The sequence below is a fragment of the Hyaloscypha bicolor genome (assembly GCF_002865645.1).
Source record: "Hyaloscypha bicolor E unplaced genomic scaffold K444scaffold_126, whole genome shotgun sequence".
Classification (NCBI taxonomy): domain Eukaryota; kingdom Fungi; phylum Ascomycota; class Leotiomycetes; order Helotiales; family Hyaloscyphaceae; genus Hyaloscypha; species Hyaloscypha bicolor.
The window spans coordinates 1,740,823-1,762,487 of NW_020194628.1; the positions used below are offsets into that span (position 1 = coordinate 1,740,823).

The following is a 21,665-nucleotide window of genomic DNA, read 5'->3' on the forward strand; positions in this document are numbered from 1 at the left end:
TCAACATAATCCTCAATACTTCGAGGTCTGGAGAACAATTGAAACAAAGAGGGAAGATACGAGGTCAAAAGTGAGGTTGAAAATTGTCGTTGAGAATGTCTCAGAAATGCAACGGGTATGACGCGTGCGAGACGCGGGGAGACAAAGACACGGCTCGGTATAATTTCGCAGGCGGGAAGAAGCTCCTGGCTCAGGAGGCAAGTTGAGAGAATTTGAGAGCGCCACGGCCTTTCCAGAGCGTGGAGCGAGTTTTTCGAGAGTGGATCTTGCGAGCAGGTGCTTGCACGTGCAGAAAGCAGATGCACCAACTTTGAGCGTTCTTCAGACTTCCAGCCTTTCCCTTCTGGGCCTTCCCAGAAACATCTCGATTTCGTCGACGCCGAGTCGACGGACCAGAATGTCCTCAGCCGCGTTCCCTTTCTGGTCAGGTTTCCAAGGCCCGAAGTCCTGTCGCCGCGCACGTCCAGCCACCACTACCCCTTCTGATGTACCGTCGAGGATCGTTCAGCTACTCATAAAAGAGGATTATAGATCCAGCCTTGTGCAGTTCTGGAACGATGTTTTCGCCCTCCCCGATGCTGGACGAGCCGACGAAAAAGTGCAGTTCCGTGGGCGAATCCCCTCTCCCAGTCCCAGAAGATCATTCGTTGGCTTTCGATGCGGGCTCATGTGTACCTCAGGAGGCGTCGAGAGCTAGCGGAAGAAGCCGACTGCAAGGTCCCGGGAAATGGGACTCGTACAAATGAGCACGGTGGTATTGACAACAATATTCAGGAGAGAATCCAAGTGCAGTGTAACATAAGATGTGGTGAGAAAAGGAAATGAAGGTTGGGTTTCAGCTCGCCCTTCTTTTCTTTTCTTATCTCACCAGTCTTATCGGTGGTTGCTTAGTCAGGAGGAAATATTCGCTGGTTGCAAAGTTTCTGCACGAGGAGGCAACAAAGCAACAACCGAAGCCGATCAAAGGCTGCAAAAATTCCATGTTTTCCTTTCCTACCCTCACGCGCAACCCTCTTTTGCGTAACATCCTCACCATCACCATGCAGCAATCCAGAAGACCCCCTGCTAAAAGGCACCCATACAGAGGCAAGAAGGCCTTCGCAACAAATGCAACGAATGCTTCTGGATCTCCTCAACAACATGCGACTCCCATCCCACGCGTCGCGACACCTCCTTTGACAGAGGCTGTCCCTCTCGATACTCCACGATTTGCAGACCTTGGAAAGGAAAAACTTCTTCATCCTATCCTCCTTCAAACAATTATCGAAGATCTCAAGTTCGACCATATGATGCCAGTACAAGCGGCCACTCTTCACGATCTCCTGGCCAAGAGGATTGATTGTCTAGCACAAGCAAAGACTGGCACTGGGAAGACCATTGCATTTCTGTTACCTGCCATCCAAACTCTCATCAACTTGAACAGACCCCCCGGCTCTGGCGTCTCTCTCCTGGTCATCTCCCCAACTCGAGAATTAGCGATGCAGATTGCGAAGGAGGCAACAGCATTACTCAAACGACTACCAAAATACAAGGTTTCTTTCGCAATTGGAGGCACAAACAAGAACACAGAGGAGGACAAGATTCTCAAAGGCTGTGATATCCTCATTGCAACTCCCGGAAGATTACTCGACCATCTCAGCAATCAGCATGTTCAATGGAATTTCCGCAACCTCGACACCCTAGTTCTCGATGAAGCTGACCGACTCCTCGATATGGGCTTCATGCCCGCCCTCAAAGAGATCGTCAAGTCCCTCCCTGACAAAGAAAAATCCAAGAGACAAGGTATGCTCTTCTCCGCCACCATCGCTCCCCACGTCGAGAACGTCGCCCATCTCATCCTCTCCAAAGACTACAAATTCATCTCCACCATCCCAGAAGGAGAGCTCAACACCCACGAGCGTGTCCCACAACACCTAATCACCGTTCCTGCCTTCTCAGATGTTGCTGCTGCTCTCGTAGGCAGCATCCGCTCCGAAGTAGCCTTGAATGGAGCAGACACCTTCAAAGCCATTGTCTTCGCGCCCACCGCCGCACTTGTCGACTTCTACGGCGACATCCTCGAGGCGCTCCCCAACTTGCCACCCACCAGCGTACTGCACTCCCGCGTCAGCCAATCGAAGCGCACAAACGTCACCAACGCCTTCCGAACCGCAAAGAACGGGATCCTCGTCGCCACGGACGTCGTAGCACGAGGAATGGATTTCCCCCTTGTCACGAACGTCTTCCAAGTCGGTATCCCAGCGGACAAGGAATCGTATGTCCACCGTCTTGGTCGAACAGCTCGTGCAGGCGCCGAAGGCCGTGGGACATTCATCGTCACTGAAGCAGAGACGTTCTTCCCGAAGTGGACGTTGAAGGAAATCACTTTCGAGCCGGCGGACGCGGATATCACTGCCAAGTCTGAGATTAGAATTATTGCGGAGAAGATGGAGGATCACGCGAAGACGTATCAGGCATGGTTGGGGTACTATAAGAACCATATGAAGGGGCTGAAGTGGGATATCCCGGAGCTGGTTAGGCAGGGGAATCGCTTTGCTTTGGAGGGTCTTGGGGCGCCAGAAGTACCCGGCATAAAGAAGAGTACTGTGAGCAAGATGGGACTTAAGGGCGCGAAGGGGTTGACTGTCGTGCCTGATCCTCCTAGAGTTGCAGGTGGGCATAGAGGAGGCGGTGGTGAAGGTCGATCAGCGGGAAGTGGAGGCAAGGGGAAGGTGCAGAAGGTTGATCGAGGTCTGAACTGGTAGAGAGCTGGTTTGGATGCATTTGATATGTTTTATGGGAGTGTACTTGATTGTATAATTAGGTAGATGGCTTGCCTGCTTGGTTTTCTGGGATGTGGATATGGTTAGAAGATACCCATAGCGTCGGCGCCTAGAGGTTTGGGACAATAGATTCCTTCACTAGACTTCACTCTTGCACAACGTGATGCTTCTAAACAATAGCATTATAGAAGTGATCGTAGTCCCTTCAAAAGGGGGAGAAACGGGCAATGACCCGCTATATTACCCCGCCAGAATCCCGAAGTTTTCCCATGAAACGTGCCCCACCATGAATTCGTCTTCTCTCACCTGAACCTCACCCTATTCCATCCTCTACCTCGGACCTCAGACATAATTCGAAATGGACACCTTGGAGAAGATGCAGAGCTTCAAGACGAACGACAATGTCACATTGAAGTACTTCGATACAGGCGCGGCGGAGGAGGGAGAAGATGATAAACCTTGGTTGATGTTGGTGCGTTGCGTCTCGTTCTGGTCCCTTCAAAAAGGCGCTTCTATTTCTTGTTTAATGGGAGCTGTGTTACTTGAACACCCTCGGAGTAGTTCTCTTAGGATCAATAGATGTATATCTTCTTCAACTTTTAGCATGAGATGAAATGAACTTCAACCCATCCTCGAATGACAAAGTCATCATCAGCTCTGATTCCAAGCCCCTTTATCTCTTGTGTTTTACTCCTGCTGCCACCTTTCCATTTCTTTCGCTATTCCAACCAGGTATTTTATATCTTCACACTCAAATCCCAGGCCTAACCCACCCCCAGATCCACGGCTTCACAGGCTCCTCTCTCGTCTGGCAGCGAAACATTCCAACCTTCTCTCAAGAACACCGCGTAATCGTCCCCGACCTACGGGGTCACGGGGCCAGCGACAAGCCAAAACACGGCTACCACGTCAGCCGGCTAGCCATGGACCTGCGTGAGCTCCTAATCCATCTCGAGCCCTCTCTCCTGGATGGAAAGTCCTCAGGATGGAAATCAATAGGCGGAAGTCTGGGGTGCTCAATCCTCTGGTGCTACGCCGAACTCTTCACCACCTCCCCCTTTAACAGCATGGTATTTGTGGATCAGTCGCCGCTCCAGAACAGCACGTTAGACGGCTGGGACTCCCAATTCTGCAACCGCGGCCTGAACAACGCCTCCGCTCTCTCCGCTCTCCAAACGACTCTGTTGCTTTCTCCCGAAACAGCACATAAAGGCACAATCGCCTCTTGCCTCAGTTATCGCTCACACCCCCTTCCTCCTCCTGCTCCGAAAATCTCGCCTCAGACTCAAGCTGCCGATGAGGAGTTCTTTCTAAAAGAGGCGATGAAAGGAGACGGTGAGTGGTTGGGCAAGTTAATGGCCGACCATACCAGTCTCGATTGGAGGGATAGCATCGCTGCGTGTTTTGGGAAAGGGAGTGGGAGTAAGACGCTCGTGTTGGTGGTTGCGAGTAGTAGGAGTGGGTGTTTTCCTGCTGCGGGGCCGTTGAAGGTTGTGGATTTTGTGAATGGAGGGCAAAAAGAGGGGTATGGGGTGGCTCAGGGTGTTACGGTGGACTGGGGTGGCCATTGGTGTTATTGGGAGAATCCGGAGCGGTTTGAGAGGTTGGTGGAGAGGTGGTGGAATGATGGGAGTGTGGAATAGGGGGAACGCTAGATATGGAGACGAGGAAGATGTAGTCACGGTTCCCAAGGGAGGACGGAGAAGAGAGTAAGAGGGCGTATTGAAGCTACAAAAATACAGCGGTAGAATGATCCCCAAATATCAAGGGGCGAGCCAAGAGATCCCCATTTGCTTTCTGTCCATCTCATGGAGAACACTCACTCTTCGATCTTTGGATCTCCAGCATGGAAATTACGGTCAGAATGACGTCCGGGACGCCTCAAAATATCCCTCCCTTGTACAAAACACTTCACAGAAATCATGCAGACAAATTGGAAAGGCGCGACAACCAAATCAGGCAATAATACTGCGCTGTCAAATATTATTGAAGGTGACCTAGATACCCAGTAGCGATTGAGAGCATCGGTGTAAATGAGGAGGGGTAACGTGAAGCTGAGCAACCCTAACCCCCAATCAACAATCATGTTGAACAAATATGAAATTGGGTTCTGGTGACCTCTTTCGGGCATCAAGAGTTTAGAGTTTCTCAGAATCCAGATGAAAAGAATAAAACAGGTCAACTGGAAAAGTTAGCCTTTGTATGGAAGAATAGCGGGTACATTACAGGAACAGGAATGAGCTGCGCCAGCGTCAATATTAAGTGATATATTTGATATTCAGGCTGAAGAAATATCCTAACAGGCTTGGCGGATTTCGTCACCTCGAATGTGAAGTGACGTGAATTGATTTTCCACGAAGGCTGCTGGCTTGAACCAGTCGATAAGAGTTTTTTTGAGTAAATATAGCCAATGAATGTGCAAGCAGGGTCTTCTGGCAGCCAGTCCCAGATCATGATGGGGATTGACAGAATGAGTAAAGTTGGGTTGCTTTTATAGACTCCTTGCACTGTAGCATACTTTGCTAGCGCAGGGAAGTCTTGAAGCCACTTCCTACAACGGTCGAAGTCAAGGACTGGGTCTTCTGCTAGCGCCAGAGAAAGCAGTACTTGCGGAAGTGGGGTATGTCCATCACCCAGTACTTTCGCAAGTGATGCCATGCTGTAGAGTTCGTTTTGGTCACCAGAACCGAGTGCTGGAAAGGCTGCTTCGTCGGACGGCTCTGTCTCAATGTCAGAGGTTTCTACCACTTTTGACGATGCAGCCCCGCTGGTTCTCGACTGGCTTGAAGCATCTTGGGCTGAATGGTGGTTCTTTCGGTGGTTGGCGAGGAGACAATTCAACGTTCCGTGCTTTAGGATCATTTGTGCTGAGGACATGAATCGGAGATTTGCGAAACTCGAACGTTTTGGTATATCGGTCTCTCTCTGGCTTTTCGTGTCTCAATCGATTGAGAATTTCACAGTGCAGCATGGCAGCTGTGAAAGCAAGGCGATCACACCAGTCGTCCAATACAGCGATGAGGGTATTGGTAAAGCTATATCGTCCCGGCTGCGGAGCCCAAGTCTCAAATCCACAGGCCGCAATAGTCTCTGTAACGCTCGTACTGCTTGCTTCCGTGAGCGTCCCGCTTACAGCTGCGCAGCAGTCGAGCAAAAGAAGATTATCCGAATCTGCTTATTCAAACAGAGTTTGGACTGCATGCCATGAAAGAGAAGCTGTCCTGTTGTTCGACGTGCTAACCCAGGTACCAGAGTTTTGAAGCGAGATTCCGTACTCACCAACTCCACATTGCTTGACGAGAAACGTTCATATGCCCACGCCCAGCATAATAGACAATCAGAAGATTACTGGCCTTGCCGAAGTCTCGCACAACCTGCAAGGCCTTCTCCATCAGCGCGAAGTGAGACTTTGCATTGGGTATGAGCCAGGTTTCCGTTGCATAGCCATACTCAGCCTCGAACAATTTCGTAAGATCGTCAAGCTCGTATTGGACGCCCATCTCTTCCTCCCATCTTAGAAGAAGTACGTGAACATTTTGATACTTTAAACGACCTTTGTTTGGGAAGATACTTGCTGCGGCCCAAATGAGAGTGAGTAGACATTCCATAAGTGATAGATTGGGCAAGGCGTTGACTGACGTGGTTAAGCCTTGCAGTAAAAGTACTCAGTTCGTGGAGGTGATACTTTGTCCGGCTTGTGTCATGGGTCGAGATAGATTCGGATGTTGTCGAACTAGGAATTTCTTGAGACTTATGGAATATTTAGCCTTGTAAAATTTCCCCCTTTTTGTGACCTCACACTGCTTTCAGACACTTGTTCCGAGTTTTGAGGTGATTGTGAAGCCTGAGACGACATCCCACTCGAAGCCAGAGTAATGAACGGCAAGTCATTCATGACTGGTCTTCGATTTGTTCGATGTTGTGGCGGTTCAATCAACAGAGACGATTGTTGGAGGTTAAAGGAGTTCCAAGCAGGGTGAGGTTGCCGGCGCGGACCATGCAAAACTCGACACCGAGAGATTTTGGAAGGCGCAAGCCTCACACAAGCTTGGCATAAATCTTGGCCAATGAAGTCGCAACTCAGCAAAATATCGGTGAGAGGGTTCAGCAGCATGTCCTCTGATATGGCACCCTGCGATTAGTATTAAGGCACAAGGTTGGAAAATGCTTGTAAATTATGGCCTCCACTTGTAGCACATTTTCTGCAGTGGAGAAAAGAAAGGATGCTCAAGCAGGGCAAGGTGAAGCGAGGCCTGTTTGACAGAGTTCTCTGGAAAACAAAGATCAAATTGTCGCTATTTCAGACATCTATGGGGTATATACTGCTTGATGTAAAGCAATCCCATACTCCAAACATGCACAGGGTGTGTATTCGTGATCTGTATCACTTTTTCAGCTGGAATCCACTTCCGGCTGTAACTCTTGCCGTCTACTCTATATCTTCGGTTCAGTCAACCTTTATGATATCGTAGCTTCCGCTCCACTCGCTTTTACTACACCGTCTCCGGAGCTTTGTACTGGCATCGCAACTGGTTGACCTCGCGCTTTTGCAGTCAAGCTAACCATCTCCCGAAGCATCAATTCTCTCGTATCCCGAGTTAGATCTTCGACATCCGAGGTTTTTAGGCCTTTTGTTTCGATTGGTTTCAACACTAAAAGGAGTTAGTAATATAATAAAGTCAGGGAGGAACACCATACCCTTCATGGGAATTGAGCCGGAGTTAAACCTCCACCCTTGCAAATAGAGGACATTCGAATAGTTCGCAACCACAACTGGCACAATTGGCACACCTGCTTGGATTGCCAAATGAAATGCTCCCTTCTTAAATGGTAGCAGCATGGGCTCCTTTGCATAGCTTCTTGTGCCCTCGGGAAACATGTAGACATTCTGCTTGTCTCTTGTGATCACCTCCGCGGCACTAGTCATCGCATGCCTCGCGCTGGTCGAATTGGCACGATCAATGAAGACCGTCCCAGACAGAGACATGAACCAGCCCAAGAACGGCCAATTCTTCAAGGATTTCTTCGCGGTAACGGAGGTGTATTTGGGGAGCATATACCCCAACATCAGAACATCCAGCTCGGTCTGGTGATTGCCAATGAATACCGCAGGTCGTGTCTTGTTGAGGTAATCGTTGGGGTCTTCGATTGTGAAGGTTACGCCGGTGGTGAGCCACATTACATATTTGAAGGCTCGCGCTGTCGCCCATTGCGAGTTTCCTCCGTACGCGACCAAGCGAAGGAATATGGAGGCTACCACTCCATAGGAGGCGCATGCGATCAGACAGACATACGATGCGAGGAGACGGGCGACAAAGCCAGCCGCGGGGATCCGCAGGGAGAGTGCGTAGAAGAACAGGGTGAGGGCGAGGTAAGCAGCAGCTCCGAACTCGACGAAGTAGAGGATAGTAGACATGTCGGGATGGCGGCGACGAGCAGGAAAGGTGGGATTATTTAATTCGGTGATGGAGACCCTCTCGAGGAGGGGAGAGTGAGAACATAGACGGTCTGGAGACGGTGAAATTATGTTGAGGTGAGTGGGCGTGGACTGAGGTCAGAAGGTTGGCCGGGGCCAATTTGCCGAGGCCGCTACCGTAAACTTTTTATAAGGTGTCCCGATGACCTGCAGGGTTTCTCCAAGACAACGTCACAGGCCAAAAATTCATTACATGTGTTGTTGATCTTTTGAATCAAGATTTCAGCAAAGGAGATCCTCGTGATGGGCTCCAATGAGCAAGCCATGGTGGATGTGACTGTCGGCGTTTTGGCCCTACAGGGTGCCTTCAATGAGCATGTCCAGCTTCTGCGGCAAGCTGCTCGGATTTTGGTCAAGAAGGATATCGTTGAAAGGAATTGGACGTTCAAGGAAGTCCGGAATGAAGCGGAACTAGATTCCTGTGATGCTCTCATCATTCCAGGAGGAGAAAGTACCGCTATATCGTTGGTGGCTCAGAGATCAAACATGCTGGAACCTCTTCGAGATTTCGTCAAGTGAGTCATCTTCTTGAATTTCATATACATGTGCTGATCTGCTTCAAGAGTTTTAAGAAAACCAACATGGGGAACATGTGCAGGCCTGATATTGCTTGCAGAGTCTGCAAATCGAACTAAGAAGGGTGGCCAAGAGCTCATAGGTGGGCTTGACATTCGAGTCAACCGAAACCATTTTGGACGCCAAATCGAAAGCTTCGAGGCCAGTTTAGACCTTCCATTCTTGCAGCACGCTGATGGGAAGGGTTTTGATACTTCTCGTCTCCTATTTCGAGCAATCTTCATTCGGGCCCCTGTCGTCGAGAAACTGTTGCCAAATGTAGCCGGGATTCAAGAAGGCGAGGCCAAAGTTGAAGACACTGTTATTGCACCTTCACGGGTTATGGATGAGGCCGTGGCTAAGAAGATAAAGCTTGCCGATGTTGAGATTATGGCCGCGCTCCCGGGTCGAACTGCTACCTTCAAGAATACCGAGATGAATCTGGATCCTGAAGCTGGGGACATTATCGCTGTTCGGCAAGCTAACGTATTCGGTACAAGTTTCCACCCTGAACTGACTGGAGATCCACGGATACATGTGTGGTGGCTTGAACAGGTGTTAAAAGCTGTTGATGAGAGAGCTAGGTGAAGTTCTATCTTCGAGATGCCTCCTTTACACGATGCGAAGCTCGCAGTTATTCCCTCGTTTCACAGTGGCAGCAAGCCATGCCGCAACAATCTCAACATCGACAGCATATCTGTCCACTCACTGGAGTACCGTCTTATTCAGTATTATTCAGTACCACCTAAGCTGGGTAATCATAGCGGAAAGTAGCAGAGACCATTCGACTGCCCTGAATTGTCAACTGAGAGTCATCGGTCCAAGTACGGTTTCTGGATACAGGACTCAAGTGAGAGTCGTTGATCTCGTGAATTGGGCTTACAGATGAGCGCGAATACAACATCCGCTCACACAAGTTTACAACCTGTGATCTGAACTCCCAACCAGACCGATTCTGATAAAAAGGGCAATCGATTTTTGAAACAAGTTCCTGGCTATACCGACAAACCGTTTGCGAGCCCCCGATTCGCACATCTACCCCTTTTTCTATCTTCAACGAAAAGGTGAAGATTCGGGCAATTCATTCTCCCTGCCCGCTCCAGACTGTAATCATTACTAATTAAGACGTCTCCATATGCACAAGTGTCATGGTCACGTGTTTCTGATTGAATTGTTTTTACCCGGCCATATCATCCCATGGCTTTTCTCTACTGCGTACTTCCCCTGCTCAGCCAACAGCTCGGAGCGACGTCTATGGTGCTATGCTTCGCCTTCAATAAGCTTTTTAACGTCGTCTCCACTGCGGAACCCCTGCGCAAACCCTTGGCCTTCCGAACCCTATCCCCAGCCCAAAGTAGCTTTGGGCCTCACAATGGCGCGTGACTCTGGAGATGGCTCCTCCATCCGCCCAATGTCAGCCTATGACACTGTTCATCAACTCTCCTCCAACTTATCACGTCTCTCTCACGTGGGCTCATCTCTTTGGGAAAGTACTCGGAGCCGCTTGACGCACCAGCACTCGCGGTACAAAATGCAAAGGTACAATGTGTTAAAACGCAAGAACACCAAAGGCGGGCACCTTGGACTTAGACGGCGAGCTCTCACGTTACCCCTGCCGGAGAAAGGTAGTGGAGATGCCCCCTGGAACTTCCAGCAGCAAACAGTCCAGCAAACTAGTTCGGAGCTTTGTACGAAATTACCGTACGAAGTGAGAAGCCTCATTCTTGAGCTTGTGGTTGCTGGAGAGAGGAATGTGGTCCATGTATATAAGAAGTCAAAGCGGATGGGCCATTGGCGATGTAGGAGGCAAGTCGATGGCCAGCCGTGTACTTGGATCGACCCCTGCTCGAAATCTCTGCCCTTCAAAGCAATGACCGTGGACGAGAATGGAGTTTTGATTAGTGGAGATCGTACTATGCAGCGGTACTTTGATCGTTCCAAGATACTGTCCACCAAAAAAGATAGCGACATTGGGTCGCTGTCGCTCCTGTGCACGTGCCGACAAACGTAAGTTGATGAAACCCAGAACTCGACTTGCTACTAATTGGCAACAGATACACGGAAACAATCTCATTCCTCTACGCCAAAACTCACTTTCACTTCCCAGGCCTCACGGACATTCTCGATTTCAGACAGCATGTCCTGCCAAATCGTTTCGACTCCATCCGCCTGCTCTCCATCGACTGGGAGCCCAATCCATTCTTCATCGCCTCAACCCCAAAAATGCGCGTGGACACATGGAACACCATCTCGCAAATGAAATGCCTCCAACAGTTCAGAGTATTCATCAAAACGCTCTGCATCTTACCAGATTCCACAGCAGCTCTCTCACTGAAGCAGAATCTCCGGAAAGTCAAGGGACTGCAGGAGTTTGAGCTAATTGTTACGAGAGATCAGTTTACAGTCTGGGATGGGTTCTTGGATGCGGATATGGAGGTCAAGCTTGTCATTAACACTGAGGCGACAGGGGAAAGTAGTTTCAGGCCACTCCCTGCTGCTGCCAGCATGGTGCGAGCATATTGAGATTTTGGAGGAGTACAAGTGCATGCATCAAGTTATTCCGACAGTCCCCCAAACGCCCTTTCGAAATCAGCAATCGCCTTGGCAGCCCTTGCTCCGTGTTCCTTCTTGGTCCGGAAATCACCTCGCATCATGCGCTCCGCTACGCTTGGAGCAGCATAAATAAAGCTATTTACTTGCTTTGGGTTACATTTTGTTCTGGAGTTGGGGTTCTCAGCATCAAGCATTGGAGTTTGAGGGTCTTGGAAACACATTTGGCTTGGTTACGCACCTTAAAGGTGTTATTGAGGTATTGATGTTCCCCTCCTTTGCCTTGTAGCTCACAGTGGGCATTGCTTCCGCTTGGCAACCTTGCGTCCGAAATGCACAGATCAGATTGGATTCTCTGTCGGTTCCATGAAACACTTACCTTGTAGTATATTAGGATATCTCTCTAGGATCTCAGCAAATCAGAGTCGAAGTCTACTTGTGATATGTCACGAATCGGTGGTGACATGAATCCACAAATATACGGGGACCAGCCCCACAATATATACTTCGCCATTCCCTCGACTTTCCTCTCAGGACTTCAGCAGTTCAAACTTATCAGCGGCAATGCAACTTTTCTTTGGCGCCATATGGAGCAACGATCTCAGCTCGTATTCAACGAGTTCGACGGTTATCACGTGCGATGCAATGCTTCAGCGAGTCAAAGGCCAAAACAAGTTATGCGCAAATGTGCGTTTCTTCAGCCACACCTGAGCCTTATCACGTCTTCACGCCCTACGACGATTTTTCATTCTCCCCTCCTTCTCCTCAGGAACTCCAACCTCCTGACTCCATCCGCTTATGCTCCACGAGATGATGGATTCTCACTAATTAGGAAGTAACCTGAAGCACTTAGCGACCGACGCTCGATAGCCATCTGCCATGGATCCATTAGATCCATTGGATTGGACGATAGTTCCTTCTTCCAAAGGGAGCTCCAAGCGAAGAGGTCAAAAGGGATCTAACGGATTTAGTTTTCCCGGACGGAAACGTAAAGCAAAGGCTGATCTTGATGTTTGCCTTTCTCGCTTTCTTTTCGGTTTGAATCTCGTCGGAGAACCTAAAAGTGCGAAATTATGTTTATCTGTGGAACTCCCGGCGCGGTTCAACGCCCTCCAACTCCCTCGTCCAGAGCGAAGCTTTTCGAAAAGTATTGCAACTTTTACTCCTAGTGAATGGCCAGGTGAACTTACCCAATTTGCCGATTTTTCTGGCTTTGACTAATGTTGGAAAAGCTATTACTAGCCGTGATTTCGAATCCGTTCTCGGGTCAACGGGTGATGCTGGTCTCCTGTGTCTGCTCAAAGCCTTCCAACACCTTGATCCAGAGCCAAGCTTTTCGGAAAGTATTGCAGCTTTTACTCCTAGTGAAATGACAGGTGAACTTACCTAATTTGCCGATTTTTCTGGCTTTGACTAATGTTGGAAAAGCCATCACCAGCCGTGATCTCAAATCCGTTCTCTGTTCAACGAATGAAGCTGAATTCCAAGCTGAAAAAGCTCGACTCCTGGGTCTCGACACACTAATCCAGAACGCAAGCAAACCATGGATTTTCGAAGATTCTGCCAAGGAAACAATAATTTTCGGCAAACAGTTGCTGGATTTGATGTCGAGACCACCGCTTAACACGAGGAACGAGTTGCACTTACAGCGCTCCAATTACGTCCAATTATTCCAACCTTTACTCCACTATTTCAAAGCCATCTCGAGTTCGTGGGCAGTGGCACAAGGGATTTCCCACGAAGCACTCTCCGACGGCCTCTCCGCGGAAGAATACCTTCCACACAGAATTGATGCAACAGACGAACGCTTTAGGCTTGAATCGCTTGATGAGGTTGGGGCTGTAATCCCTATAGATTGGGTATTGAATCCAATTGACATAAGAGTAAATGTTCTCGTTTTCGGACGGCCTCACTACCATACAATGATGGCTGTTCATCAACGCCTCAGCACCGAGAAATTTACCCAGCCACTATCATCCAATGCGACCATTCATGTGATCATTCACCCTTCCCATGATGAGATTTTTCTCACTCATGATCGAATGGGCACTGGTGAAGATGATACCGGTAGCTCAAATTTGTTCATGCTTCCTATCTCTTTGGGGTGCCAGGAAACTCAACCGAGTGAGGAAACCGCATACTACTCTGGAATACGTGGATTTAGGATATCGTCTGAGATCACATGCCAATCTAACAGTACTGCGAGTGCCGTTCACGTATCTTCGAATCATGACGCAGCGGCTAGGACGACCGAAATGGAAGACTCGACAAGAAGAACTGCCGTTGGCGGGATGCAACCAATCTCTAGCTTCGAGTTCAGGATTCAGGAGGGTTCGATAACTGAACCCCGCCAGCCTGAACCATCAGAAGTCCCAGCCAGTTCCAGATTGTTCATTCCTAGCCGCCTAGCATCCAAAGAGACCTGGAGATATCCATATGTCACTCAGGACGCTGATTGTTCGTTGAATAATCTTCTAGTTGTTCCCTTCCCCGCTCTGGACGACCAAAGTCAGGAAATTGAAACGCCTTCGGACACATATCCTGCGCGAATCGGAGCCAAAACTGCAGAGTTCAGCACACAAGAAGACACTGAGAGCGAGGGTGAAGACGAAGGCGACGAAGATATTGAATCTTATATTACTGGGTCAGGTTCCGTTTCCAATTGGGCTTACACTCCTTCAGAGGGAGACACTTGCGAAGGACCGGATGATTTGAGCTTAATACTGGAACGAATTCGGGGTGAGCTGCTGGACGCCTTCATGGACCAATTCTGGATGATTGCTAACCAGAACATGATTGGGAACTTTCGTGTGCATGCCGGCTCTTCCAGCGCGTCATCGACATCTAATAAGTCAGATTTCTATACTCCACGGGCAAGCTCATCCAACATGAGTTCTGGAAAGCGGACCGGGGAGGGTGAAAGGGAAGACTTCCCAGAAGAGGATGGTGATGGAAGACCCAAGAGGCCAAAGGTGCCTTCAACATCAACTACGTCTTTCGAAGAGTTAGCACAATTTGCCTGCCCATACCGGAAACATGATCCCAGAAAGTTCAACTTTCGTGACTGGCCTACCTGCGCCCTAACTCCCCAGCGGACGGTTGCCCGTGTTAAGTAAGCTTCCTCCGCATATCGCCTAGGAGCTTAGGCTAATGTTACCAAAGGGGTCATCTCTACAGACACCATCGAGTCCATCAATGTCAACGCTGCAAAGAGCTATTTGAATCTCAAGAACAACTCGACAATCACATCATTGCTTTGCAAGGATGCGAAGTCAGGCCACCGGATCCGTTTCAGCCAATATACGGAATCACTGTTAGATTGAAGGAACAGCTGCAGAGCAGAAAGAAGGCATATCCAGGTCAGACTGAAGCGAAGAGGTGGCAACAGATGTATCAGCTGATTTTCCCAAACGAAATCGCACCCAGTCCATGTGAGTATTTTCTCTTTTGCATGCTATGGCTGGTCAACTTGTCATGGTTTTAGAACAAAGTGTCTAATCTGGAGTGTGTCAAGATTTCGAACCAATCCGTGACCAACACGACGATAAACCCCACGCCGGTGCTTCCGAAGAATTGGCGAGATATGAGGAATATCTTCGCAATGAACTTCCACAGTGCTTCAGAAGGGCTTTAGAAGCTGCGGTCGATAATGAGATCCGATGCGTCGGAGACCACCTGAGATCCCAAATCTTGACCCTCCTCGACACGGCCCAAAAGGAAGCATTCGACAATTACCATGCTGTTCACAACCTCGCTGCCGAGATCGTGCCACTCACATCCCCCCCTGAAAACGATTATGATAATATTGGAGAAGATAAATGTAGGGACGACTCAGCCACCGGATGCCAGTTCAATGGCAACTCCACCAGTGGTCACCAAGATGAAAGCTGCACTTTCCCACAGTCTCCGCAACCAGCAACTGTTCACAGATTGGATCAAATTAACGACACTTGCCCTGCGGAATCTCCCCTCGATGAATCGGAGATTCTAGGTAACGGCACTGTCATTAGTACAGCAAATCCTATTCTCGACACCCTTCTCGGCTTTGAGGCTCCAAATCAGGACACGCTTTTGCTGCAATTAGAGCTGGACGAAATGCACTACTCCTACGAACAGTGGCTCGACAGCCACGACAAAATGGATTTGGATCTTCTACAAGACCCTAACTGGCAAATTGGAGCCAATGCTAAGATAAGAATATAATAGCGCATGTGGTTGAAATCGAGAGGATTACAAATCATTGATGTGACTTTGCAGCTGGTCGAGTCTCAACTCCTTTTCTCTGATCTCTCCTTCTCCTTGGATCATTGCGAAGAGTTTTTCTTTCACATATTTCCTGTCCGCAAAAATTGCAAATACAAAGGACTTCAAGAATTCACCGCACTCTGGACATACACGCATCAAGGGGTTAGTCTAAACCAAATGCTCGTCACCTGCCGACAGTTCATGACGGAAGTTCCAACATAACACGTCCTCAAGAACTCCTCCCAGTGGTCAACATTCCATTGGCTAAGGATTCAACACAATGCGTCTAACAAAAGAATAATTTTATCCAGATTCCCAAAAGTTAAGAAAGGGCCAAGAAATTTTGAAGTTAAGTCGGTGGCCAATTCCGCATCGGGATCTTGCTCGTTATCTCCGCCAGCTTCGGCAGACAGAACCGAACACCCCCATTCTAAGACCCCAATCATAACGAAGTCGTATCGTTATATTCTTGAGTTCCGTTTCCAATCCTCAATCCTCAAGTTTTCGTTATTCGAATTCTTCGTTTCCGCAATCAAATTTCCATCTTCCTTGAACTCTCCCGCTGAGTTCCCATCATGGCGGCTCCACGGAAACAGATGCAACTGAACTTCTTCGATACAGCTTGCACAGGTAGTCACGTTGCCATTGGACATTGGAAGTAAATTTATCATCTCAAAGCTCTCATACAGGCTGCGAAACTGACAAGCATCAAAGGGACCCAAACGACAACTCGAGAGGAAAGGACCGTCTTGGCTATTACACCTGGCTCGCGAAAATAGCAGAAAAGGGGAAAATCTCCTCCCTTTTCTTTGCAGATGTGTACAGCCCTCATGAGGTTTATGGAGGTAATGGAGATGCTTCCTATAGAGGGGGTTCTCAGATTGGGAGAATGGATCCTACCATCTTAGTGTCGGCCATGGCTGCAGTGACGAAAAATCTGTGTTTCGGAATCACGGGGTCAACGTCGTATATTCGTACGTTTCATTCGAAAATCCGTGATGGAATATAGTTGATAGTCTATGTAGCCGCCTACATGTTGACCAGAATGTGGTCCACTATGGATCATGTTACTGAAGGGCGAATTGGCTGGAACATTGTCACGAGTTACAGCAAACCGGCTGCAAAAGCATTTGGTCATGACACCGTAGTTCCCCATGATGAACGCTACGCAGCAGCAGAAGAATACATGGAGCTATGCTACAGCTGAGTCCTCAAAATCCCAAGTCTCCTAACCAAATATACTGATTCGCCCCCAGACTCTGGGAAGAATCCTGGGAAGACGGTGCTCAACTCTGGCAAGCCGAGCCAGAAATGGCCTATGACCCCAGCAAAGTCCACCGAATCGAGTTCAACGGCAAATACCAAAAGTTCTCAGGCTACGGCCAACTTCACCCTTCACCCCAACGGACACCAGTGCTCTTCCAAGCCGGTTCCTCACCCGCAGGAATCAAATTCTCAGCTAAGAATGCAGAAGCCGTCTTCACAAGCCACCCTACTATTGAACGCCTCCGCTCATTCGTAGACAAGTTACGTACAGAAGCAAAAGCCAATGGCCGAGATCCCCAATCCATCAAAGTCTTCACGGCAATCCTGCCCATCATTGGAAGAACAGAAGAAGAAGCCCAAGCCAAGCTCAAGAAAGGCCTCGAGAACACCTCCTGGCAAGGCGGGCTCGCCCGCTTCGGCGGCTTCACCGGCGTGGATCTGGCGAAGTATCCGCTGGATGAAGAGTTCGACTTCGAGGGGAAGAAGTACGAGGTTGGGATCCATAGTTTGGTGGAGACGTTTAAGTATTTGAGTGACATTGAACGGTGGACGCCGAGGAAACTGGGCATTGCGATGGCGAGTGGGGGGCTAAGTGCTATGCCCGTGGGCACCCCGGAGCAGGTGGCGGATGTGTTTGAGAAGTGGTTTGTTGAGGGGGAGTGCGATGGGTTTAACATGTCCTGTGCGTCCCTCGCCTTTTCATTTCTGCTCAAGATCCGACTAATGATTGCCAGATATGTCGAATCCGGGTAGTTGGGAAGACGTAGTTGAGTTGCTGGTCCCTGAGTTGCAGAAGAGGGGTATTTACTGGACTGATTATGCAGTTCCCGGAGGGACTTTCAGGGAGAATATGCAAGGAAAGCCGGGACATCCACTATTACCGGATGACCATCCTGGTGCGAAGTTGCGGTGGGATAAGAAGAAGGAAGACCCACTGGAAGGCCTCAGATGGCATTCGCGAAAGGTGGAACCCGTGAAGGAAAAGGTTTCGAATGATCCGCTGGAAGGATACAGGTGGAAAATACCAGTGGCCAGTAAGTGATCACTCGAGCATTACAATGGCCTCTGGGAGATACCAATCATTATACATCGGGTTAAAAATGCCCCTGTGAGTGAGAAGTTTGAGACGGTTATGAAGAGAGTCGAAGCAATTTGTGTTGCCTCATAAAGTGTATGTATCACAAGAATCTGGATTCCTAATCAATAAACTTAAGTAAATTAGCAAGCAAGCACTGAAAATAGGTGGAGGTGCCCATCAGTTCTTTTCGAAATCAAGCAGAGATAAGTACAGAGGTCTGATAGAGATGGGAGCTGGGTTAAAGGATATATATAAAGGTTGAGCGAAGCCATGAGATGGTGATTTCGAGGATTTCGAAGAAAAATCTGTGAACGCGATGGATGGATGATGACAGCTTTGCCATCGTCTGAGTAAAATCCACCAGTTCTGGAACGCACCTGCTGGGACCATTATTGGTAAAGCTGGGTCATTGGTGATGCAGCAGCGAGAGGCTGGTTATATAAGCTGTGATTCCAGCCCGCGTCGTCTTGTCTATCGTCGTCTTCGTTCTGGGTATTCGTACAGTAGTCGTCTCCTGTCGGTCTCAATAAAATGATATCAGGTTCACGTATTCCCAACCCAAGACCCGTCCTTCATCTTCCCGGTCTCTTTTCCTCCCTCCTCAACCCAAGTCTCTACCAAGCCTTGCTTCGGATCCTCATCTTCATACCCCAAACTCTTCCTAACCTTCAACACCTCCAACCTCACTCTCATTGTAACCTCTTTCCTTAACGCCACAGCCTCACTTCCAAACTTCAACCCCTCAGTCAACTCCCCCATTTCCCACTCCGTTTTCCCACCTTTCTTCCTCAAAGCATCTTTCTGCATCTGCACCAGCCTCTTCCATCGATCCCTCAACTCCCCAAACACTTTCTCTCCATCTACCTTCTCCCCAAACGCGATCTTGATATCCTTCCCAGTGCGAGGAATAAACCGAGGGAACTGTCGCGATTCGTGCATCACTTCCTGGTTTCCATCAATGAATATCGGGATCACGTCGGGAAGTGGCTCAGACTCCAAGATCAGGCGGGATATACCCCATTTGAAGTAACGGAGGGACTTTGTGGGGTGTTGGTGCACCCGTCCTTCAGGGAATATGTGGACCCAGGAATGTTTTCGGGAAGGATAGAAGGAGGGAGATGGGAAGGAGTCGAGATTGTTGGTGCTGTATGTGAGTGTGCCCGCTGTGAAGGGGTCAGATGCTTCGACACCCTGGGAGAGATTCAAGGGCAGTTGTGAGAATGGTTGGGAGGAGAGAAGACGGATCGCTTCGGTCATTGTTGGTTGGAAAAGACCACCGTGGGAAGAATACGCGCTGCGGTGCGTAGGCAGGACTTGGCCGTAGGTGAAGAACGCTTTAAGAAATCTGCGGGGAGAGTTACATTAGTTTACAGTCAGGACGAGGCTACGAGTGCCTACAAACCTATTTTGAAAGCAAATATCGTAACTTCCCAAACTCCATCTATGGTTTGTAGGATTGAAGGCATATCTGAAAGGAAGCACACCCCAGATCAACGGATCATCCATCCTGTACAGATATCGTATGAACAAAGGACTCAATATATCAATGTTCGTATGCGGAGGGCTGAACGTACACGCTGACATGATTTGATACTATGCAATTAATCCCGTCAGTGCGGTCCCGGTCCCAAGCATCACTTGGAGACAAACCAGTAATTAACCCCCTCTCCCTTCCATCAACATCCTCCCTCTTGTCCAGTGCCTCCAGGAAGCGATCCAAACCAACGACTTCCATCCTGTTCAGCCCGTAAAGAAAGCCCCTCGACATCGAGCCCGTCAAGCCCATAATCAAGGACGAACTGCATCGCCATGGAAGGCTGGGCATTGTGGGCGGAGGATTGCTATTACTCGACATTGTGCCGCTCCTCGCGCGTTACCGTAGGTCGAGCATGAAAAGGGAGGAGGAAGCCATAAAAGAGACAAACGAGAGCGTCGGCTGCGAAAGCAGAGATAAAGTTTATCCAAATAGCGACAATGGAGGAGCGGCTGCTTTAAAAGGTGGCTGCGGCCGGAAAATCGTCTCGCCGGCTTGGCGTTTTTCCAGCAATGAGATTTTTGGACGACATCCCAGCCATACCTTCCCACGCTTCCCCTCCTCCAACTCCATGGAAACTCCTCCACAATAGCTATTTTCATTGAGATTACCAATCGTTTGTGCACTCTGTCCTCTCACCTGCAATCATTTGTACAGTTTGCAGAAGTGGAAATCGATTTTTCCTCGCCAAACTTCTCACGTGACGGCTCACCTTGAATATCTTTCCCGTGCATTAGGCAGTGGCAATACTCTGGCCAACAGTAGGCACAATTGTTGTTCTTCACCATGTCTCACAGTAAATTATTGATATCCTATTCCTTCTGTAATGAACAATCTGACATCTCCCAGGTAAGCGAAACACATCACGCTCCGTGTTCACTTCTCATGAGAGAGATCTGGCAAAGGCAGCCTGGAACTCTACTACTGCCCGCCTAACTAGAGATTCTTTCCTGCCTTTTGCGTCTTGCCGGTTGTGCTTGTTACCAGCCCGCTCACCTGTCTCCTGTTCCCATGGCGACATCTTCTGTCGAGAATGTGCTTTGAGCAACATTCTGGCTCAGAAGAAAGAGATCAAGCGCTTGGAAAAGACTCGGGGAAAGGAAATAAAGGAGGCGGAAGAAGATAGAGCCAGGGAGGATTCAGAAGCCAAGGAGAGAGCCGTCCAGGAGTTCGAGAAGATCCAGATGGGCTTGGAAGCCAAGTTAGCTTCGTCTTCAAGCGCAAAGACAGTTGTTGGAAGAGAAGGGGGTAAGATACTTGTCGAAGAGGATGTTGCTGGAGGAAAGCGAGGGGAGAAGAGGAAGTTTGAGCTTGATGAAGATGAGCTTCTCCGAATTGCGCGAGAAGAGAGGACCAAGGCAAGGAAAGCCATTGATGACGAGAAGGTATATATTCTGATACGCTTAAGCGCTCCCGTTCTAATCAGTGCAGGCCTCCAAGACCACCTTGCCCTCCTTTTGGGTTCCGTCCATCACGCCTTCATCAAACACCCACATGACGCTGCATAAGATTGCAAAGAAGGCAAAGCTATCACCCATATGTCCCGCTTCACCAGCCGACAAGCCGCATTATTATTCGCTGCACACCCTCATCGCGATCGCATTTACGGAGGAGAAGGACGCGATTACAGGTACAAGTCAGCGAATCTGCCCCTCCTGCAAGAAAGGGTTGAGCAATACCTCGAAAGCAATGCTCGCAAAACCCTGTGGCCATGTTCTGTGCAAAAGCTGCGTGTCAAAATTTATGACACCGACAGGCGTTCATGATCCTCATGCGCCTGATGTAGACCAAAACGCGGTCTACTGCTATGTGTGTGAGGCAGACTTGACAGAGAGAAAGGAGAGCCTGAGGCAAGCAAATGGGGAGAAGGCTGAAAAGGAGAAAATCAAACCTGGGCTTGTGGAGATCAAGTGTGAAGGTACTGGATTTGCTGGAGGAGGTTCAAATACGGTTGAAAAGGCTGGGACAGCCTTCCAGTGCTAGGGCGATCTCCATTTCGGTACTACCGAAGAAGAGGTTACTACCGCCTTTAATCGCTGATGCGATCTATAGCAGCAGGCATAAGGCTACAATGTCCCTTTCAATCCATCCAGACTCCTGAGTTTTCCTTGGTCCAGATGCGAGTTTCTCGGCATTACACTACGCCAACTGAGACAATCCTATCAAGCAAATTGTGTGACGGTTTGCATAATTGCATAG

At 49.1% G+C, this 21,665-nt stretch overlaps 10 protein-coding genes across 10 annotated transcripts; 7 read left to right on the top strand and 3 right to left on the bottom strand.

Annotated features, from left to right (window-relative positions):
- Window positions 1–1,040: 1,040 nt before the first annotated feature.
- K444DRAFT_645924 (DEAD/DEAH box helicase) lies at window positions 1,041–2,744 on the top strand (the record flags this gene model as incomplete). The annotated part of the gene is made up of 1 exon (XM_024885147.1): window positions 1,041–2,744. One exon carries the CDS (start codon window positions 1,041–1,043, stop codon window positions 2,742–2,744), a length of 1,704 nt encoding a protein of 567 aa, XP_024732074.1.
- Window positions 2,745–3,150: 406 nt separating this feature from the next.
- On the top strand, window positions 3,151–4,679 carry K444DRAFT_569165 (alpha/beta hydrolase-like protein). Its single transcript, XM_024877226.1, has 2 exons — window positions 3,151–3,494; window positions 3,542–4,679. Exons 1-2 carry the CDS (start codon window positions 3,399–3,401, stop codon window positions 4,403–4,405), a joined length of 960 nt encoding a protein of 319 aa, XP_024732075.1. The 5' UTR covers window positions 3,151–3,398; the 3' UTR covers window positions 4,406–4,679.
- A 386-nt stretch (window positions 4,680–5,065) lies between these two features.
- Window positions 5,066–6,280, bottom strand: K444DRAFT_617636 (uncharacterized protein). Its single transcript, XM_024881167.1, has 2 exons — window positions 6,042–6,280; window positions 5,066–5,866 (listed from the first exon to the last, which is right to left on the bottom strand). Exons 1-2 carry the CDS (start codon window positions 6,260–6,262, stop codon window positions 5,494–5,496), a joined length of 594 nt encoding a protein of 197 aa, XP_024732076.1. The 5' UTR covers window positions 6,263–6,280; the 3' UTR covers window positions 5,066–5,493.
- Window positions 6,281–7,008: 728 nt separating this feature from the next.
- K444DRAFT_667049 (1-acyl-sn-glycerol-3-phosphate-acyltransferas-like protein) lies at window positions 7,009–8,300 on the bottom strand. The gene is made up of 2 exons (XM_024887255.1): window positions 7,461–8,300; window positions 7,009–7,414 (listed from the first exon to the last, which is right to left on the bottom strand). Exons 1-2 carry the CDS (start codon window positions 8,176–8,178, stop codon window positions 7,221–7,223), a joined length of 912 nt encoding a protein of 303 aa, XP_024732077.1. The 5' UTR covers window positions 8,179–8,300; the 3' UTR covers window positions 7,009–7,220.
- Window positions 8,301–8,415: 115 nt separating this feature from the next.
- K444DRAFT_99941 (pyridoxine) lies at window positions 8,416–9,655 on the top strand. The gene is made up of 2 exons (XM_024888858.1): window positions 8,416–8,753; window positions 8,802–9,655. The coding sequence occupies exons 1-2, from the start codon at window positions 8,482–8,484 to the stop codon at window positions 9,379–9,381; spliced, it is 852 nt and encodes a 283-aa protein (XP_024732078.1). The 5' UTR covers window positions 8,416–8,481; the 3' UTR covers window positions 9,382–9,655.
- Window positions 9,656–10,165: 510 nt separating this feature from the next.
- On the top strand, window positions 10,166–11,316 carry K444DRAFT_634024 (uncharacterized protein; the record flags this gene model as incomplete). Its single annotated transcript, XM_024883690.1, has 2 exons — window positions 10,166–10,800; window positions 10,848–11,316. The coding sequence occupies 2 exons, from the start codon at window positions 10,166–10,168 to the stop codon at window positions 11,314–11,316; spliced, it is 1,104 nt and encodes a 367-aa protein (XP_024732079.1).
- A 579-nt stretch (window positions 11,317–11,895) lies between these two features.
- Window positions 11,896–15,798, top strand: K444DRAFT_100011 (uncharacterized protein). Its single transcript, XM_024870243.1, has 5 exons — window positions 11,896–12,523; window positions 12,576–12,719; window positions 12,772–14,455; window positions 14,506–14,774; window positions 14,858–15,798. Exons 1-5 carry the CDS (start codon window positions 12,223–12,225, stop codon window positions 15,544–15,546), a joined length of 3,087 nt encoding a protein of 1,028 aa, XP_024732080.1. The 5' UTR covers window positions 11,896–12,222; the 3' UTR covers window positions 15,547–15,798.
- A 365-nt stretch (window positions 15,799–16,163) lies between these two features.
- On the top strand, window positions 16,164–17,831 carry K444DRAFT_645928 (xenobiotic compound monooxygenase, DszA family; the record flags this gene model as incomplete). The annotated part of the gene is made up of 6 exons (XM_024885148.1): window positions 16,164–16,218; window positions 16,278–16,562; window positions 16,614–16,721; window positions 16,856–17,536; window positions 17,589–17,750; window positions 17,803–17,831. The coding sequence occupies 6 exons, from the start codon at window positions 16,164–16,166 to the stop codon at window positions 17,829–17,831; spliced, it is 1,320 nt and encodes a 439-aa protein (XP_024732081.1).
- A 644-nt stretch (window positions 17,832–18,475) lies between these two features.
- Window positions 18,476–19,787, bottom strand: K444DRAFT_634027 (uncharacterized protein; the record flags this gene model as incomplete). Its single annotated transcript, XM_024883691.1, has 3 exons — window positions 18,476–19,277; window positions 19,335–19,439; window positions 19,507–19,787. 3 exons carry the CDS (start codon window positions 19,785–19,787, stop codon window positions 18,476–18,478), a joined length of 1,188 nt encoding a protein of 395 aa, XP_024732082.1.
- Window positions 19,788–20,252: 465 nt separating this feature from the next.
- On the top strand, window positions 20,253–21,449 carry K444DRAFT_645930 (ENOS interacting protein; the record flags this gene model as incomplete). The annotated part of the gene is made up of 3 exons (XM_024885149.1): window positions 20,253–20,262; window positions 20,316–20,851; window positions 20,898–21,449. The coding sequence occupies 3 exons, from the start codon at window positions 20,253–20,255 to the stop codon at window positions 21,447–21,449; spliced, it is 1,098 nt and encodes a 365-aa protein (XP_024732083.1).
- Between the last annotated feature and the right edge of the window lie 216 nt (window positions 21,450–21,665).